Source organism: Micromesistius poutassou (assembly GCF_964030765.1).
Source record: "Micromesistius poutassou genome assembly, chromosome: 13".
In the NCBI taxonomy this organism is placed as follows: domain Eukaryota; kingdom Metazoa; phylum Chordata; class Actinopteri; order Gadiformes; family Gadidae; genus Micromesistius; species Micromesistius poutassou.
Genome location: NC_140283.1, coordinates 8,200,401 through 8,216,212, shown reverse-complemented (window position 1 = coordinate 8,216,212; position 15,812 = coordinate 8,200,401). Strand labels below are relative to the sequence as shown.

General features: G+C 41.7%; 2 protein-coding genes across 2 annotated transcripts; one reads left to right on the top strand and one right to left on the bottom strand.

The window, feature by feature from the left end:
* Positions 1-5,146: 5,146 nt before the first annotated feature.
* dnaaf4 (dynein axonemal assembly factor 4) lies at positions 5,147-7,683 on the top strand (the record flags this gene model as incomplete). Its single annotated transcript, XM_084477036.1, has 9 exons — positions 5,147-5,269; positions 5,363-5,510; positions 5,659-5,792; positions 5,906-6,095; positions 6,336-6,478; positions 6,874-6,986; positions 7,069-7,222; positions 7,346-7,451; positions 7,568-7,683. 9 exons carry the CDS (start codon positions 5,147-5,149, stop codon positions 7,681-7,683), a joined length of 1,227 nt encoding a protein of 408 aa, XP_084333162.1.
* A 620-nt stretch (positions 7,684-8,303) lies between these two features.
* Positions 8,304-15,744, bottom strand: utp4 (UTP4 small subunit processome component). The gene is made up of 17 exons (XM_084477224.1): positions 15,651-15,744; positions 15,283-15,447; positions 14,865-15,053; positions 14,695-14,779; positions 14,234-14,323; positions 13,439-13,650; positions 13,030-13,201; positions 12,720-12,811; positions 12,484-12,580; positions 12,292-12,356; positions 12,080-12,202; positions 10,633-10,786; positions 10,348-10,454; positions 10,129-10,224; positions 9,763-9,948; positions 9,548-9,658; positions 8,304-8,971 (listed from the first exon to the last, which is right to left on the bottom strand). Exons 2-17 carry the CDS (start codon positions 15,439-15,441, stop codon positions 8,855-8,857), a joined length of 2,055 nt encoding a protein of 684 aa, XP_084333350.1. The 5' UTR covers positions 15,442-15,447; positions 15,651-15,744; the 3' UTR covers positions 8,304-8,854.
* Positions 15,745-15,812: the final 68 nt, after the last annotated feature.

Genomic DNA, 15,812 nt, shown 5'->3' with positions numbered 1-15,812 from the left:
GGATGGTAAGTGATAAAGCATAAATGCTGAATGCGAGTAAATGTTAAGAATTGCATAAGCAGAGATTGGTTTACAGCCACTTTAACAATGTGGAATCACCACACAGTTCAAAGATGATGAGCAATCATCATCGCTGAAGTCAATTGTACATCTTTGATTAAGTCAATTTGGCACTTTTGATGTCAATTTCATGTATGTAGACATTTCACTGAGGTTTATTACACAAAAAAGTATTTCGAGTTTAACTAACAATTCCATATGCATGTGGATCAGTTATACTATGAATGCTTCTGAACAACTATGTTCTGAACAACTATGCTTCTGAACAACTATGACAACAAATACAATATCTTCAACAATCACAGTCCCATTTGTATCAAGAGACACAGTGTCATCGTTGTGGTGATTGGTCCTACCTTCAAACTATCCTGACATCTCATGATGTTGTTTCCACCTTGCTGTGTGTTGCTGCTCCTTTTACTGTCAGTTTCTTTTTTTTTTTTATGTCAGCTTATGTTTGCAGGACTGGACATTTGGTGTTGGTCACATTGAGTTAACAAGCAGGGGTTAAGGGAAGTACAATGCCCTATCCAGGCTTTGCTTGAAGGTATCGACCCAGAAATTAGAAACTACATTTATTTTTTTGGTTTATTTGAATGTCCAGTGAGTGCATTGGATTACAGTCAAAGGCCAACATCTTAAGGGTCATTAGAGTTATTGGTATTTCCAGGGAAACTAAAGCATGTCGATGTCATATGTGATAATATCCTACGCATGTGATTGGTCGACAGGCCGTATTTAACTCCCTCCAGAAGGATAGGCCAGTGGGGGAAGGATAGTAGTCTAGTGAATGGTGTTGAACTGATATTCATATTTCAGTACACAAAAACCACATTGTTTGATCAAACTTTTAAAACGTATAATATTATTGAATAATTATTAATATTTTAATAATATTCCATCTACATGTGAGAGCTTTATCAACGGTCTCATTATGATCCATGATATGATAAATGAAGTACAATATCATCACTGTAACTCACGTTAGAATGTAGGCAACATCAGATACTTTTTATTACAGTCATCACCTTGGGTGTTAATCATCGGTGATTAACAGTGAAACCTTATCTTATGAAGTCTTTATCTGAAATATAAAGTGTAATAAAAAATCCATGCTAAAGAATGGTGTTTGCACAGAAGAAAGCTTTAACAAAGACAATACAATGTATGGGCATGAAGCAACATTTTAAGCTACAGGGGTGTGTTTGTTAGTTTCAAGAAGACTGTGCTATTTGAAATAACAAATTCCATAACCACAACTAACAAAATGTATTGATAAATCCATTATTTGTGTGTAGCTTACTCATGCATTTAGCCATGCCAACAATAAACGCACCCATGACATTTTGATACACTTGAGATGTTGTCAAACATGTAAGGTTAAAGCTAGAGTAGGCAATTTATTTAGGATGCATTTCTTGTCATATTTGTTGAAATCTCTCTCTGCACCGACATAAATATAAAATAAAATGCTCTTTAAAAAAAAAGGGAAATCTAATATCACTGGCTGTGCATTGGCCTGCCTTAGTTAGCTTTAAGGACTAGTCTGACATTTATGTGAAGTCCCTGTCAGACAGAGAGAGAGAAAGAGTGGGAGAAAAAAAAGCACCTGATGTTGTTTTGCACAGTCTTGTTACATTGGGACATAGGGCATAATTCTCACCAACCGAGCTTTGACCTTTGTTGAAGATGACTTCTCCCCTTCTCTTCCTCTCAGATAACTTATCTGATGTGAACGATGTGCAGAAGCATAGTATGTGTGTGCAGATTGTGAACTATCTTCATCTCATTTCCAGTCCACCTCACGCCCTGCTGTGTTCTTTTCCATCAATAAAGATAAATCAATAAAATATTTCACGTGGTGGATGCGCTAAAAAGGTTTCAATCGTCCTAGTCAAACTACCTCTCAATGGAAATCTCAGCCCGATACACAGATTCATATTAGTCTGAAGATGTATTTTCATCAACGTCTTTTTAGACATATTTCAAATTGTGAATCACTGTACATTTTGACAATTGTCTTTGTACTACTTCATTTTTAACTAGTCTTATTTGAGACACTTGATTAGTGACTAGTGTTATGAGGGAACATTCATTTGTTAATAATGTAGTGTCATATTTCATCTGGGATCCAGCAGTCCTATAATGATATAGCAGAACTTCTGGGGGGAGCACAGAGCACGGACCGAAAACCAAGAACTGCAAGGTCATAAACTCATTCACATGAGTATGAGTACATGAAGATGGAGCTTTCAGAAGGGGATTTCAATAAGTGTCTGTCAGTGGTCAGCTGACACGGTGTTGATTTGACTTTAGATAAGAATCTAATGTTGGATTTGTGAGAGTATGTCATAAAAGACACAGTGCGTTTACATACACAGCTTAATCCGATTTAAGCCATAGTTCGACTATCCGCAATTGGACAACTGCAATTGTCTGAGTATACATGGCGGTGAGTAAACCGATTCATTGGCCGAAGCATGTCATGCCCCGGTATGATAGGTGGCGCTGTAACCATTTCAACTAGTGGTAATAGAGCCACCGGCTGACCTCTTTACGTCACCAGCAACAACAAACGCAGCATTCGAGAAAGATGTTTTCAGTAGACAGCTGTCAGTTCACTTCGGGTCCATATAATTTCTCCGACTCCATTGTTCCGACGTCGTATGCGTCCAGCCGGAGGAGCTGGCCCTGCTGGCGGAGGAGTCCGCATACGACCGAGAGGTCGGAACAATGGAGCGTCTGAGAAATGATATGGACCCGAAGTGAACTGACAGCTGTCTACTGAAAATATCTTTCTCCCGCCGGAGCAGCCCCTCCGCCGCCTGTCCGTATACGGCATTCCCCCAATTCCTTCTCCCCCATGGCCGAGATAACCCACACACACTTTAATTGTTGTGGAAGTACCCGAGAGTCGGAGAACCCGACGCGGTCTTTAAGATTCATAATATCAGAGAATATCCCCGTCAGTTCGGCCGCGGCACAATGAATGAATAAAGATCGTAAAGACGTCGGAAGAAAAAAACTTTATTTTGACAGATGTGCCTGAAGTTACTACTTTACAACCTCGTTGATGACCCACATTTAGGAAAACATGTACTTTTAATTCAGCCTTGGGTGAAATCGAAGCGTAGCGTCTGTGTGCTTCTACCTTTAATGAATGCATGCCATGCGCGCTCCCGCGGCCAGGTATACGCTTCTTGAGGGTAACTACATTCACCGGCTTCCTCTATCTTCTGCGCCACCTTTCTAAATAAATCGCCATTTCTCGTTTTCTGACGGCGACAACAACTGTCTCCTTCTACTTCCGGCTCACGGCTCCCGGTAAAGATCTCGAGCATGCGCAGAACGTGAAACGATGCTGTTTACATGCAGGTAGGCCTAGAGACCAGACTATGAACAATCTAGGTGTTCCGATTTAGCTTGTCCGTTCACGTGCCGATTTTTGTGCACAGTATATCAGATAAAGGTGTTTACATGCATTTTACAAGTCCTGTTGAGGTCTTATTCGTTTAGTTACCTGATTATGACTCTGCATGTAAACGTGCTGACTTGGTTTGTGACTAGTGTCAAATTCGACACTTTGATTGGTCACTAGCATTGTTTGAGACACTTAATTGGTTACTACTTTTTTTTTTTGGGGGGGGGGGGGGGGGAGTGTGAATATTTCCGATCCCCCCATTTACAGTGTGAGTGTGGTGGAGATATTTAGTGCAAAAGGTACATGGCTTCCTTATTCTTTATCTGATTTCTTCTTGCAATATCATGGTATGCTGCACTCGCACTGACGCACAAGGTGAACGACTTATCAATAATTTACCACAGTGCTGATTCTTAATTCTCAGTCTTATCCTTCCAAATCTGCGAGAAGATTCCTTTTCCACATCGTTATAGTTCTGAATTAAAAAGGAAAGCGTTTTCGATCATTCATTAAACAGAATGGATTAACTATTGATGGACATAGGGTTTTTGACTAACCCTACACAATCAATAGTCAACTAGCTGTTTATCTTCAGTTCCCACTCAGCTGTGATTTCCACTATTGTCTCGAATGTGCATGTGAGAGTAGGAGACTAAGAGATTAAGAGTTAATAATTATTAGTTGCTTTATTACTCTTACTTTATTATATATTTCCAGTATGCCCCTAGTGCATGTGACACGTGTCATCTGAAAAGATCAGATCAGATTGACCTTCAGTTCTTCTAGTGGCTCTTTAAAACATTGTCTGTCATGTGATCCCTCTAAACATCCACTGACCATTTCTGTGAGATATTGTGTGTGTCCGGTGTGTGTCCGGTGTGTGTCCGGTGTGTGTCCGGTGTGTGTGTGTGTGTGTGTGTGTGTGTGTGTGTGTGTGTGTGTGTGCGTGTCTCTAAAGTAGTCATGATGCTGTAAGAGCTTCTAATTTAGTAGTTAATTTTGGTTTGCATTGAAACATACATTACATGTTGCATGCACAAGAATATGTCAGAAACCTAAACTTTTGATCTAGAATCCTTCCTCAGATTTCCCTTATGGCTGCTGCTACATAATAACAATAGTTTCGATAACCAACAAACATTTCCAGCATACCTTGACAAAGTCCAACCGTTTAGCGCCCCCTGTTGCACCGTCACGAATTAACTCTTATGTCTAGTTCTTCGAATAATTTATAACGCCAAGGCTCATTATTATAATGTACAATATATATATATATATATACGAAATATTGTAACAACTATATAAATATAACTACATATAACGATATATATACTGTATATATATATATATAAAACAAAAAAATGTTCTCCAAATCCCTGACCCAGACGGGCACGCTTGCGCGCGCACAAACAGACAGACAGACAACGTCAAACGTACGGTCACCATGGCAACGAGACGCAGTTCGCTAAGAATCTAGAACTCTTCCGTCCTCCTCCAGCCTCATCGTAGCGCCGCATAGCCTTCACTCTGACTCAAACGCAGCTTGCAATCGAAACTTGAGTTCCCCCCCCCGAGTCTGTTGTTAATTGAAATACATCCGCTCATCCCCACGATAGGGTGTTAACTTCTGTCAATTCGCTATAGGCACTACTAGCACCGCTAAACATGCCTTTAATGGTCAAAGATTATACTTGGACGCAAACGGAATCGATGGTTTACCTACGCGTGCCTTTGAAAGGGGCTACGGCTGAGCACGTCGACATACTCTCTACAGATGAGTATCTCAAGGTAGAGCCTGACCGTACACGATAAGCGAGTGTTTGTGTTAATCAAGCATTGTGTTGTGCTACCCGTCATCTCAACGCGACCCCATGTACACAGGTCCACTTCCCACCGTTCCTGTTGGAGGCTTTTCTATTTGAAGCTATAGACGAAGCGAAAAGCACGGCCAAGATTGGAAACGGAGTAGCAGTCATCTCTCTGCCGAAAAAGATCCACCGACTATGGGACCACCTCGTTTTAAGTATTAGTAAGCAAGAAATGCCCTTCTGTACCTTTCACCTCACCATACTAGTTGTGAACTGACTTGGGTTTTATACCTGGCTGTTCTGGCACCCATATATGCATGACAAGACGATCTGACACATCTATCTTTTTCTCCATTGAATACGTTTCAGATGATAAACAAATAAAGAAAGAAATTCGAGAAAGAGCATTGCAGACTCATATGGAAAAGTCTGCGGATGGCCGCAAAGAAAAAGCTGTGAAAAAGCAACAAGAGAAAAAATATGCCCTGGAGAAGATGATGAAGGTAGTGTGAAAATATAAATTAAAAAATATATCATTATTTTAGAGAAGGTCAACTTTGACCTGACTCTTTGTTATCTATTTACATTTCAACTATTGACATGATGACCTTACCAGCTTGAACAGGAAGAAAGAGCCTTGATTCAGAAGATGAAGGATGACGAGAGAGAGAAAGCAACAGCAGAACTTGAAGGATGGAAAAAAAGACAGATTCAAACATCTGTGGAAAAACCACCAATCAAACTGACCAACAGGGATAAAGTTCAAAGCCTACACCTGGCTTCACATGGCTGCAGTGTCAACCCTGGTGAGCAGATTCCTGTACACTCGTTTTTAATAACAAATAAAGTATTACACCCATTGAAGAGGTTGGTATGTGCCGGCTATTCCCAGAAACTGCTATGTTGCAAATTCCCCTAAAACTGGATACATTTCTTTCCTGTTATTGTAAGTTAAGCCATGGTTACTTTGAGTATTCCGTTATTTAGCCTATTATTGTTGTCGTTTTGTATTTGTTGAACCGTACTCATCATCTTCTTACCTGCAGGTCCAACCTCCTCCAGAGCAGGCAGCAGAAAAGACAAAGTGGACCTACCTGCGCCGAGGTCTTCCGGAACGATCCAGATCAAATTCACACCGAGAGTGTTCCCCACGGCCCTTCGGGAGTCCCGGGTGCCAGAAGAGGAGGAGGTATGGCTTTCCTTTGGTTCTCCCTCTATGTCCCACGTTGGAGCGAAAGTGGTCAATTACTAGTTTGATCATAACCAGTTAGTAACCGTACAGTTTGACAACTGTGTAACCAAATGAATGCTACATTAAAACAAGAAAAACAAAGTACCACCTACCTTTGGAGATTTAAAAGCGGATCACAAATCAGCACTGGAAAAATCTCTGTTTGGCCGCTGTTTACACTTGTCCCCAGGATATTTTCTTTCTCCCTCCCTCTCTCTTTGCAGAACAAACTTGGTATACATGGCCCAAACAACATTTACTGCTGTGAAAAAACAAAGACTAGCATCCATTCTCTCCACCTATATAAGGGACCTGCTTATGTTACACTAGACAAAGCTCTTCTGTCCTAACAGTGGCTAAGAAAGCAGGCTGAGGCCAGACGCGCAGGAAACACAGAGCTGGCTGCCGAACTGAAGGATCTTAGCGATGAGGAGAGGAATCCAGACTGGTTGAAGGAAAAGGGCGAGTAAGTACAGTAAATATTTACCAGACATCTTGACTGGCATGGTTTTGTCATAAATTAATGTTATAACCGTTCTTTTATTTAGCAAATATTTTGCAACTGGAAACTATCAAGGTGCAGTGAATGCATACAACCTGGCAATCAGGCTGAACAGCAAGATCCCAGCCTTCTACTCGAACAGGGCCGCCTGTCATCTCAAATTAAGAAACCTCCATAAAGCTCTTGAGGATACGTCCAAGGTGAGTATCAGACTCAGCCAAATGGTCATATAAAAAAAAACATCTAGCTACATGAAAAAGATGTGACAGGAGCACAGGATTTGAAGAGGAGGGTGGTCCAAATAGCCATGATGTGTTCCTCAGGCCCTGGATCTTCTGACCCCGCCCGTAACTGACAACGCATCGGCCCGAGCAAGAGCCCACGTGAGGCGGGGCACTGCTTTCTGCGAGCTGGAGCTCTATACCGAAGGTAGGAAAGACTCTCCTTAAGTGCTCTATCAATAAGCTCTTTAGTGATCCACCATACTAGGAGACACTGCCAGCCAAGGTCAAACTTTGACTTTGTCAATTGTATTTTTTTGACAGGTCTTCAAGATTACTTGGCAGCTTTAAAGATCGATCCTCAAAACAAAGTCTTACAAGCAGACACGCACAGAATCAGGAAAATCATTCAAGGGTGCATTACAGGCCCTGAAAACTAATTTCTTGTTATCCGACACTGAACATTTTATGTGCTCTTTGAAATTGAACATGAATAATATTTTTTGTTATGTATTCAGTGAGGCTTTGGATTAGTATTCATGGAATAGGAGGTAGATCCCTTGAAGTGTAATCCTTGTCCCTCACACTTACATTGAATTCAATTAATGGCAGTACATATGGTGTCCACATGCTTGTCAGATTAAATCCTTCTTTGGTACCTTCCATGCAAACATATTGTTAAACCTGCCACCATTTGTAACAACAACTAAGTATACGAAACGTATCATTGGATTAATTAACTGAAACAGAAATGGTTACATTAGTTTGATTTTTGGCCTGGCTTTTTCCTGAGTTTGTTTTACTCTATGTTCAAAACATTATATTTCTCATGACACCTTTAATCTTCAATCTTGTTAAGAACCCTGTATTTCAGAGGCAAATGTCCCTTCAAATGCTGCAGTTAATTATTTACTCTAGTATAGATACAGCCAATGTGTGGAACGACACATTAAATGTATGTTTAGTTCCCTTTGTCTATCCTGCTACCTTATAAATGTGTCAACCTTTAGATTTCAGAGGGGGGGGGGGGGAAATAATCTGTATGATACACTTCTGGAAATAGTTATATTTATTACATTATAAATCTTTACAAAGCATGGGAGTGGGAGTTTTGGACACCGGTAGCATAAAATCGCTAGAATTGAGTTGACTTCAATAACCTTTTTTAAAACATCAACTGTTGTGTGTAACTCAATCTGCCCAGTCCCAAAGTCAGGCCTTGTTTCGGATGCACTCATGGGTGCATCTTATGGCTCTACACATTAGATGTCCATGATATAGAACCTGAATGAAAAATTAAAAAGGGAGGAGAGTAAAGAGACAATTTGGACTCGGCCAGGGCTAGTATGTGAAACAACACATATTTCATTTCTGATTAAAAACACCATTGAAGTCCTTGTTATTGGGCTTTTCTGTCAGGACTCAAGTGTTCACGTCTGCCATCATGAATGCATTCAATATACACATACTAAATAGGACAATATCCGCCTGCCTCGCTTGACCTTGCAAACAGCTTTCGGGACCCCCCAGAAATGACTGATATCGGCTGCAAGCAGTATTGAGAGGGCTCCGATGCCACCAGGAAAACCAGCACTGTTATCTGACGACGCTCTATGTGGCAAACTTCTTCTGTCGAACCGGTGCAGGTAACCGAGTGGCGATGTCCAATAGGGGGCGCTCCACCACGACAAGGGAATGGTCCTCCAGCAAGCCCACACAAAGCAGGTTCTTAAATAAAGACAGGAATTAGAAATGAGATGTGTCAACGCTTATGCTGCAGGAATTAGACGATTGGACATGGCTGTGGCCTACTACATCACCAACTTGTTTTCCCCCTTAGCGTGTGATGTGTGAAAGATCATGTTTGGCCTATTTATACATTATACAAACAGACGCAGTACATACAGTGCGGTCAGTCACACTACGCTAGCAGAGCTAATAAGTATCTGCTGATTAAACCTATTCATATAGTTGAAAAAACAAGGGTTTCCAATCTGCACCCACCATCTTGTATTTTTAGTAGATGCATCTAATGCATCATCTTTAAATAACGTCAGGATATGCTGGAACTGCTATTGATAGAAGGCTACAAGGGACAAACCGTGTCCTTGAAATTTCTCAGAATGAGGGCTGCGTTTCTTGGCCGCATTAGAAGCATTCTTTACCAGCCCCCGAGGAAATAGCAGCTGAGAAATCAGCCCACGGAGGCCGAGGCCTAGGCTTCGGGACGCAGCTACAAAGTGAATTAGACCTGGGGTAACGATCAAACATGGCACACTGAGCAGACAGCATAGTTATTCTTACCTTGAACAACTCACAAATCTTGAAAGCATGGCTGTCTTTGACCCTTGCATCCTCATTCATAGAACGTAGTTGATTTTGATTGCACAGCTCAGAGTCTTTCTCCGGAAGTGGCTGTGTGTGTCGGGAAGAAAATAGGTTAGGTCAGATTTTAGGTTGTTGACAGTTAATTGAAAAGCCACGGCAAGACGGTCGTGTGGGGCAGCACAGACACATACCAGACTCTTGTCGATGATGCAGAACATGTTCATGTCATGCAGGATGATGTAGTCTGGGTTTCTGGCACTGAAGGAGACGTGGGTGACGGGTGCAACCCTGTTAAGCCACGAGCGGTGAAGGCCTTTTTTCTGCAGGCTGCGACTCCACTCTGTGTACTCCTTCTGCACCAAAGAGTACTCAAAGATCTACAGCCAGAGAGAAAAGGAGAGGCCGTAAAATAAACAGATTTCTCCACAACCTCCTCAAGCTCTTAGCGATCTGGCTGTATCATCATCGTTGAGCAGGTGAGGTCGGCACCACTAAATATACACATGGCGTAGTGCAACCAAATATAAAAATCAATTTGATGAGGGCAGAACACGTACCTTCTGGTCAGCGTGCACCATGACAACGTTACTGCCTGTTGGGTGGATGGCCATGGCACTGGGACAGGAGCTGTACACTGGGACCGTACAGTGGTACTACACACAGACACAGACACGTTAGTGGTTTGATTAGGTCTCAATGGTAAGGATAAAAAAGTCAAAGCACATGGAAACCAGAATTTCCCATTCCACCCATGCAGTAAGCCCCCCTTTCCACACCTTGAGTTTTTTGAGGTTGTAGACGTGGACCTCACAGTCAGAGTTGGCGGTGGCTAGCCACTGGCCATCGTCGCTTGTGGACATCAGGTGAACCGCCTGCTTAGAGACTGCAGGTGTGAGGGAGAAGGGAAGTAGTTGGGTACAGAGAACACAACAAGTTATACACCATCTTTCTCAGTGGGATTAATCCACAGGATAAAACCTTGAAACCGGAAGCATTTTTTCTTTTCCCTTTCAATTAAGTGGGGACTCATGATAGATGTGACGTTAGTACAGTTGTCTCACCTGATTTGGGTTTGAGGGTGTGCACGTATTTGGCCTCCGACTGGCTAAGAGCAAAGACGAGGATTGATGACTGGCTGAAAGATGCGAAGAGTCTGGAGGAGTCGGCGGAGAAGCACAGCTGGTTGGCCCAGCGAAGGACCTTAGGCAGCTTAACCTGGAAGGGAGGAAGTATACTAAAGGTTTAATGGGTGTGGGAGAGAACTCCACACGACTGTCGGAAGTGGACATTCCAGGCACACTGCCTGGACCTCAAGTGTAGCATTTATAACCATAAAGCGCATCCGCTTTCATTCTTCTCCCATTTTCAGCAATTAGCATTTCCACATCGCAGGTAGGGCTGAACGATTTGGGGAAATAATCGAATTTCGACCAATATTGCGATTGCGATTTATAATGCAATTTATTTTTACAGTTCCTTATAGGGCTGGGAATCTCTTGGCACCTCACGATTTGATTCAGATTCAGAGGTCAACGATTCGATTCTAACACGATTATCGATGCAACAAATTTTTTTAATGTACATTTCCATGCAGGATTTTCAAAAATATATATATACATCTGAGTTTGCTACTCAGTTTGCTAATCACTTCCTACTTGTGTGATGATCATAAAAGACAATCAACAGATGAATTACCTTATCTAATATTTTAGATATACAAATTAAATTAATTAAATTAAATTAATAAAAATAAAAATATATATATTTGTTTTATTCAATTTGTTTCCGATTATTAATTTTTCTGCATCGAGACGGAATCTTTCTAGAGAGAATCGCGATGCATCGAAGAATCTATTATTTTTCCACCACCCCTATTCCTTATGTTGTTTTATTCACTAAAAAAGCAATAAATCATTCTATAGTATAACACAACATTGGAAGCAGTCAATGTATAAGAGCATTAACTGCTCGTCCTTTAGGCCAGGCCTATGTGTTGAATGATGAATTGATGCATTAATTGATATATAACATTGTTATTTGACTATTGAATTGTAAAAGAAAAATAAATAAGAATCTTACTGATCTCCAGTCAGTAACAGTAACCAATCAAAAAAATAACACAAAAAACCAACACAAATCGCATTCTATAACATTGCAAAGTCGGTTTGAATTATTCGTTCAGCCCTAATCACAGGTGGAACAAAAGTGCATTATGGAGCAGACAGTGTTTTTTTTCCCGGTTTGGGGTCTATTTATGCTGCCTCAGCCTGGCGCTTTTGACACTTTCATTTTCAGCGGATCAAATTAAATGGACTACATGAGGGAGTATGGGGTGCAAGAAAGTTCAGCTTTCATATGCACGCTGCGCTTTGAGCCTCTGAGATTTCTCCCAAGAGGCACAGATAAATGTAATTAAGATCAAGTCAAAATAATGAGTGACAGCCTGGGAACCTTTACCATGCACAAAACACCAGAGCCAGAACCTTAGCAACCCGGTCCCATCTCTACCTTAGTGACAGAGATGCTGTCGTTGTCATACTGGAGTTGGAAGAGACGGACGCTGGAGGCGGAGGCGTAGGCCAGCCAGCCTCCACATGGAGACAGAGCACTGCAGCATATGTGATCATCGCCCTGCAGAGAACACACGTACACACAGTGAGCTCACCACTTTTAAGGTCAAGATTGCCATTACAGAAGCTGGTTGCATTCTCAGCACGCACCTTTCTCTTCAGGTGAATCAGTGCCTCTGGTTTCCTCTTTACAGAGAGCTCCTCCCCTGGTCTCCCTATAAAAAGGTACATGAAAAGCATATAGAAGTAACAATTAGTACAAAATAGGCAATGTTTACAAACTTAAATCATTGTAATCTATTGTTATTGATATGTTTTCCAGTGTAAGGTGGCCCCACTCACCATTTTCATTGCTTTCCCCGAGTCTCCAGACCTCTAAGCGTTCAGGAAACTGGAAGAGCAGAATTCCTGCAGTCTTCCCACACGACACCAGGCTTCTCTACACATACAACAGACCGAAACAGTCAAGGTTTAATAAAGAGCAGCCAAGAGAACAATACAAGCCATTGCCTAAAGTACAGTTGATGATAATTAGTTTTAACTTTGATATCAGGTTTGCAGATGGAGTTGGTACTCACATGTGGGAAGGTGATTTTGCACGGGGCAGATTCCTTGCTGCCCTTAACAACTTTCTCCATAAAGGGTCTGACTACCAGATGTGTATCATTTCCTGTGAGAATAACAATTGAATAACAATCTCAAAATTTAATTATTTAAACATTTAATTAATTAGAAATGATTACAAAATACATTATTAACAGTATCAAAAAATGTTGCATCTTAAGTTGGTTTAGTTTTATTTACAGGTGCAATGGAGTGATCGATTGCAATTGTGAAATCCATTTGACCTGATAATTATGATCCTAAGCCTGCAGAATCCACACTGACCTCCTGAAACGGCGGCGGTCTCCGTGTGAACCAGAGCCCGGACGTCGTGCGAGTGGCTCTTCAAGGTCCTGGTGCGCACCCACTCCTTGTCGGGCTGATCCAGGTTGGCCGAGATGAACTGGAACTGGACCACGCTGCCTTCCGACGTCCCGGCCAGCAGGCTGCTCTCGTCCTGTACGCAACACATACAGAAACTCAGCATGACGCCACACATCAGCAGAGTTCGCTAATGAGGTTATAAACAGGTCAGGAAAATAACTGCTCAGCGAGCTGTTTCTAGAGTGGACTCCAAATGCATAAAACAAAAGCATGAAAACAATATAGACTAATGAAGAACTTTTTAGAACATTTCATTGAGATTCACGTCCCTTACTACCAACAGAAAACGATGGGCCCCGTTCAAGCTCACCCGGGAGACTGCCAGCGCCATGACGTCCCACTTGGTGACCAGGTGAGTGCGGATCAGCGTGCCCATCTGGCTGTCCCACACCTGGACCTTCCCGGCAGAGTCTCCGCTGACGATTGTGTTGTCCGACAGGAAGACCACACTCCAGACCGCCACTTCTTTCTTCTTATTCGCCCCCGCAGCCCTATCCACCATCATCCTTTGAGTGGCGTGGCCTACAAGGGTTTTTGCAACGTTAAAGGGTCTGCTCATGCACATGGGGCAGTACACTCAGACACCAGCAGAAACTCAGGCACAAGTAGGCCCGTTTTAGATTCAAAAAGCAATCTAAAATGTTTAAAAAATAATTCTTCTACCTAGCCAAATAACTTTTAATTTTCCCAGAAACTATGCAAAAGTACCTGCGGTTATACCCAAGAGTACTTGTTATGCAAAAAAGTACAGTATGTACGATTTGCCATTTCAAGTGAGCTCTAGTATTAATGTTGAAACAAAAACACTCTGCTCCTCATCCCTTCAAACCCACCCTCAAAAAGCGAGGCTCACATTTGTCAGAGCTAACCTAGATCCCTGTAGTCCCTGTAATCCCTAGTAGTTAGTTAGTATCTACATGACCAAATGGGTTTTAAAGCACATTTCCAAATAAATGTTACATATTGTACCTTAAATAGAATTCACATAATCAAAGATGATCGTGACCAGAAACAGATCTATGCGGGAGATCTGACTGCATGTTCTTCCAAAGTCATTGTGGTATACACACTTTACCCCAATGTAATAACACTGCACATGTCTCACCTGAGTCAACGTTAAACACACGGATCATATCCATGGTGCCAGCAGCAATTTGTGTACCAGATGGATGCCATGAAAGAGATAGGACACGACCTAGGAGAGTGAAATGACAATTCCACATGTTACGACAAACACCAATACAATAACAAACAATATCTGTGCTTATGGCTTGAGTTCTCATCAGCTTGATTCGTTATTATATGTTAATTCCTATAAAAATATCAGCCACATTAAAACTGGTATTAATGGTTTGGATAGAGGCTTACAATACTGATTTCTGTTTGGACAATATTCGCTTGCAAAACAAAATAGCTTGTTGAAAAAGGACAGATTTCTTCGAATGAGTCTTGGTCATAAGACTGACATAGTACAATATTTCACACTGTTAGATTGCTGATATTGATTTTCAATGGGTTTTTTTCCAGGACAAATAAAAGCCCTGTGCTTTTTATCAATCAACTTACTTTTCAGTCTGTCAAAGTTCCTTTGAAACTGAATACTGTCTTCCACAAGTTCAAAGATTTTCACTGTGCCATCCTCACAACCGACCTAAAAGAGGATGCAATGACAACATGAGACTTTCAGCATTGCATTTGGCTAAAACAAGAGAACATCAGACCATTACGTGACTAACCGCAAGTTGTGTCCCCTGACTGTTGCTGCTGATGGTCCAGACAGGTCCTCCGTACGCTTCCACGGTGTACTTTGACCTCAGGTTCTCCAGGTCATACTCCACAATTTCTCCATTGAGACCTGTACTGAACAGACGCTGCCCAGCCCAGCAGAGTGCCTCGACTGTCCTGCCATCCTTTCCCGGGATCACCTGCAGATCACATTTGCATGTGAGCACTAAAGAGCTACACTTCCTTGCTATTCCTTAAAAGGTTATGCACTTTAATGTTGTATACAATATTTTGAAAAAGATCACTACAAATGATGTCCCAAATGACAGCAGGTCATTTGGGACATAATTTGCAGTGATCTTGTGATAGTAGCATTTAGGGAGAGTAATATATAAATAATATGAATTGTCAGTGCATGCAAGTTCGCACCTTTTCTTGAAAGCAGTTGTCTGCGAAATTGTAGATCTCTACTGTCCCGTCAGCACGAGCCACCGCGAGTCTCTCTGTGTGCACGTTGAATGCCATGGCACTGATGGCACTGGGCATGTAGTCGAAGAACCGCACCCGGTGCACTTTGAATTCCCCCATTGCCACCTAGGTCGGAAAACATAAAATGCTGAGATTATTATGTCATAGAAACAGGGCATACATTTAATTAACAGTCTCCCCATAAACAAGGAGTAGATTAGTAGCTAGCTATTAGCAAAGGATAAACTTTTCATAATAAACTCCTAGAGATTTAGAACAAGCTCTAGACATGCGTAACGATCTAATGTTGATATTTTAACGGTACTCACTGTGTGTTGTTTCTTTATTTAACTCTATAAGTATCCTTTTATTATTTCTACTAGGGGCACACGTTGAAAACAGTAGTGACCCACGTTGAGAGCCTTTGAACCGGATACAATCGGCACTGTCGTCATCCAACGGAAATACGTCATGTAACTAGGAACTACGGA

Coding starts and splice junctions, on each gene's coding strand:
- utp4 (XM_084477224.1), bottom strand. CDS start 15,441: ATGGGGGAATTCAAAGTGCACCGGGTGCGGTTCTTCGACTACATGCCC. Junction 12,581..12,719: donor GCAAAATCACCTTCCCACAT/GTGAGTACCAAC, acceptor TTGTATGTGTAG/AGAAGCCTGGTGTCGTGTGG. Junction 12,357..12,483: donor CGGGGAAAGCAATGAAAATG/GTGAGTGGGGCC, acceptor ACCTTTTTATAG/GGAGACCAGGGGAGGAGCTC.